A 4592-nucleotide genomic window follows, 5' to 3' on the forward strand; every position below is an offset into this window, starting at 1 on the left:
ATCAGACTACAGGTGCAAGGGCTAGGACCTCTTTTTCCAGACCGGCACACTGCATGAGGATCATTTACCATAGCACTCAGACGCGGGCCTCATTCTGCTAAGTGCGCTACAAACATCAGAGAAAGACAATGCCCCTTCCCCAAAGAGCTGTTTGAAGGCCCCATTCCTGCAAAGACTTACACATGTGAGACGTTCCCCCAGAAAATCAAGATCAGTCCCTAATACAAAGTGATTTACAAAGGGGGAGGAGGGAAAAAAAAAAGCTTGTATACTGGTGGGGGGGTATGTAAACCCTGCCACTCACTCACCCCTCTTTCTCACACACTTCTATATTTATACATTTGATTAATGACACCTAACCCCAGCTGCCCTCAGATAAGCAATTTCAATAGTTTGAACAAGATACTTAACCATTCCACGCCTCATTTCCTCCTAATCCCATGGGGAGAGTATACAAACACTTGCAGATTCTGGGATGAAAGTTCAAAGCATAATTAAAATAAATCATGATACTAAACCTGCATCTTCCCGCATACTACTCAAGTTACTTCTAGTTTTCAGCCTATCAAGCCTGATGCTCTCCTTGTAAAATTAGCCTTGAGTTTTACTTCTGCAGTGTGCATTTTCCAGTTTTGTGAAATACACATTTTTTGTTTTAGCAACTGAAATCTTAACATGACAATGACTCCATTACGGGGGGCTGAATTAGTCCAGAAGCCTTTGCAGTTATACCGCTACCTGCTTCGATGTTGTAAGGAGCTACCTACAGAAAATATCCAACAGCATTACAGACATGCAATCAGACAGGTAAAGAGACGCTCTCTTTGGTGATGGGAAAACTGGTTTCCCCATTTATTTGGATTATTAACGTTCGAGGCTGTTCGTAATGGATTAGTGATGAGCATTGGAAAAATTGTCTTTTCAAGCCAGTAGAAAAAACAAAATCAGGTTAAAAAGATCCTACAGTTAAAAACCAAAGTTTCTTTACTTGTTTTACTAAGAACATGTTAAACTTTTAGAATCTCTTTTCCATCACTGATGCCCTATTGTGGCAGTTCACTCAAGCCTTGTTTCTGCTAGCCGAAAGGTACTGTTCCTCCTAAAATGATTGTAGCACACCTTGCTTCCAACATAAAATGCTTGATGTGGTTAACATGGGAACATACAAGTTTTGCAAGGCTATACACTATGTCAGTCTGAACTGCTTTAGTGGACACAAACTAGCTGAAGCAGTTCAGTTACTCCTCCCATTGCTGTTCCAGAATACATAGTAACATAGGACAGGCAGAGACCTTCTGGGTTATTGAGCCCAGCCCCCTGCAAATGCAGTCAAGTCTGTCAGATAATCCTGTTCATGAATGTGCTAGGTGGCCTTTCCAAGCGTCCCACAATGCACCACTTCTGGGATCTATGCCAGAACGTGCGAGTCCTTAACGCAAGTCAGCAAGGCTTGCATGAGCATATGGAACATTTGTGCTCCAGCTGGTGCAACACAACCAGGTAAGTAGCCCTGGTCCTAACCTTGTTAGCACAAACTTCTGCAAGACCCCCTGCTGCTGAAGGGTTAGAACAGCGAATATGAAAGTATGTTCACAGTAATCCAGTGGGTTCTTGCAGCCCAATCAGCACACAGCTGCTGCCCATGTGACATCCTCAGGGCCATACAGGTAGAACTGGATGTGGTCCACAATGGTAAATAGGTTGAGAGCCACTGCTGTAACCTCTTCTGAGCAAAGCTCTGCCTATTTGCTAGAATAGACATTTCTATGTCTTCAGATTGTATACATTTCTGATCAAATGTTTATTTCAGGATTTTAAATCCTTATTTTAGCAGGATCTGATCAGCAGTTGCTTTAACTGAGGTTACTCATTTTCACATTCTGCTCAAACCCTGTAGAGTTTCCGAGTTCATGCAGATGAAGATAGTCCTGAGAGAATCCAGCAGATTATTAAGCGAGCCATTGAAGACGCTGACTGGGTCATGAATAAAGTGAGTGCAGCTAGATTCCTCCCCATCAAGTTGTCCGAGTCCTGTTCTTAGCTGATTCAGTTCAAGAGCTGGGATGTTGGAAAACAAATGAGTTGTCTTCCTCTGCAATGGGCTTTGAGATCTATGAGTGAGGAGGTATGTAATAACTAGACATGGTTCAGGGATTCTTTTTAAAAAGCAGCTCTTTGCTGACACAAAATCCAAAACTATAAACTAATGATTCACAGGGGTTTTGTAAGTATATGCTCACTCAGGAGAGCAAACATGTGCCATAGGTTGCCTACCCCTGAACTAGTGTATCGGCAGCTATGTAAGTATCTAATATAGACAAGAAAGCCGCCGTTTATCCCATGGCTCAACATTGAGATGAATCAACTCTCTCCCTGCTAATATTCCATCCACTTATAACCAGGCTCACCTACCCTCCCAGAATGCTCATCTCATGAGCTTGCCTGTACTGCTAGAATCAGTGTTAGAAGACACTGTGGCGAGAACCCACGTGGTCTTACCCTCGCTATCGCCACTGCAGCTGCATCAGCATTAGGAGATTTTCCTCCAGTTGGCAGCGCAGGCAAGGCAGCAGATGTGGCATGTCTCCATGCAGCCAACACAGAATAACGTGGCTTGAAAGAACTAGATTCCTAAGTGCGGGAATGCAGATCTCTTCTGATCTGTTGAGCCATGAGTTGCACTTCTGGTTCGCTCTAGTTAAGTTTGACTAGTAAGCAAACAAATGTACCAAAAGAAGTCAAATTCAGCTGCCTTAAAAAAATGTATATTAAAAATATCTATCACTGGAGGAGGAAAAAAAAATATCACTCTGAAATCCAGAAGAGGGTGAACACCAGGAAAAGCTACGGATTAGTCACCGATTTTATAAAATTTCAGCAGCATCCAGATCTCTGGCACTTTTAGCCCAGTTTGCAAACCCTATTCTGAGGGCCCAATGAAGGCCCTGATTCTGATCTCACCCTAGATACTGGTCTGACTCCATTGGCTTCAGCTGAATTATTCCACTTTTGACACCATGGGTAAGAGGTGACTCATTCCCAGTGGCCATCCAGAAACAAACTAATGCCCAGTATTGTACATCTCTTAGAGGGGCAGCCCCGGCATATTACTCTGTGAAGGTTCAAAGGAATTCACACAGCCTTAGGTGGATCAGATACGCGGTCCTGAACATGAGTGCTTGGTAGGGTTTTACCAAAAAGAATCCTTCCTTGTGTAAATGGTTACTTTGAATGTGCCCCTGTATCATGTGCGGTTTGTTTTTTGCAGTATAAGAGTGAGAAGTAGAAAGAAGGAGATGAAGAGAAGATGCTCATCAGTACAGATCCTCAGACAGAGTCCAGGCAAATAAACCCAGTTGTTTGTAACAGTGCCATGTTGTAAACTGTACGGGCAGCTTCTCCTGGTTTGTTGGTTTGTTATAATACCTACCTCACCGGGGTGTCATGAGGTTAATTCATCTTTCTGAAGCTCTTTTTTACTATAAAATGATCTCAAAAACAAAGAAACCTTGGCTAAACTTCTCCACTGGTTTTTTGGCTGGGGAGAATGGGGGAGGAGGGAGGGAAGGTGGGAAGCAGAGAGGGATTTCAGATCTATGTTTTGGATTGTTTCATGCTGGCTGCTGAGGCCCCTATCCTGCTAGTGGATATTACTGCAACATCAGAGCCTAAGATTAGATCAAGATCTAAAATGCATCAAAGTTTTGTAGGGTTGGGGTTTTTATCTACTGTTTATAAATAATAGCCGGACCCAAACAATCTAACTTTTTTTTTTTAATGAATAATCACAATCCTGCACCACTGTTATAAATCAGTGGCCTATCAGGAGGTGAATACATTGGATACTGGCATTTGCTCCAGACTGAAGAAATAGGGCAATCTACCGACTACACCAAGGAAATTCAAAGTCTAGCTCTTTACTAGTTCTAATAACCTGGCTCAGTACATGCTGCCAAGAGTAAGTGTGTGTGCCCTCAGTTACACCCGCCAGTGGGGGAGGCTTACATGCATGTAACTGATGGCAAAATAATTGGCCCGGGGTATCTAAGATTCTCTTCACCCACCCATCTCAGTGAAAACAGACAGAAGCTGCTTCTGCCATGCAGAGACAGGAAAACAAAGGAAGGATGGAACTTCTCTGCCTTGTGGGTTTGTCGTGCCCTGCTAAATTATGTGAATGCCCTTTTTTGATGGTTGCTTTTAGTTATCCTCAGTGTTTCTACAAATTTCCCTTAAGTTTGACAATAAACAGGAACCTGACTTTGCATGGTCAGAATGGTTACACTGACATGTCTCACCTAACTAGTACCTGGAAGTTGGGAGAGACATATAAATTTTATTTAATACCTATGGGGAAAAATAAAACAAACACTGTATGAACAAGATGCATTTGTATCAGCCTTGCCTTTGTATATTTGCAGTATAAGACAAATATTGTGTTTTGAAGTATAATACAGATTAAGTAATTTCTTGATAATAAGCACACATTATGGCATTGAAAATCATTGGCATACATGCTGTGTTATGGACAAAAGATCACCAGACTCTTGCACCAGACAATTTAACATGTGACCGAGCATAAATATATATGA

At 42.2% G+C, this 4592-nt stretch overlaps 1 protein-coding gene across 1 annotated transcript; it reads left to right on the plus strand.

Moving 5' to 3' along the window:
• Positions 1-629: 629 nt before the first annotated feature.
• LYRM9 (LYR motif containing 9) lies at positions 630-3507 on the plus strand. Its single transcript, XM_050929181.1, has 3 exons — positions 630-807; positions 1898-1990; positions 3269-3507. Exons 1-3 carry the CDS (start codon positions 676-678, stop codon positions 3284-3286), a joined length of 243 nt encoding a protein of 80 aa, XP_050785138.1. The 5' UTR covers positions 630-675; the 3' UTR covers positions 3287-3507.
• The last annotated feature ends 1085 nt before the right edge of the window (positions 3508-4592 follow it).

The sequence above is a fragment of the Gopherus flavomarginatus genome, chromosome 19, assembly GCF_025201925.1.
Source record: "Gopherus flavomarginatus isolate rGopFla2 chromosome 19, rGopFla2.mat.asm, whole genome shotgun sequence".
Classification (NCBI taxonomy): domain Eukaryota; kingdom Metazoa; phylum Chordata; order Testudines; family Testudinidae; genus Gopherus; species Gopherus flavomarginatus.

Excerpts from the sequence above, each read along its gene's own strand:
- LYRM9 (XM_050929181.1), top strand. The coding sequence starts at position 676 with ATGACAATGACTCCATTACGGGGGGCTGAATTAGTCCAGAAGCCTTTG. Across the intron at positions 808-1,897 it reads ACAGACATGCAATCAGACAG|AGTTTCCGAGTTCATGCAGA; the intron begins GTAAAGAGACGC and ends CAAACCCTGTAG.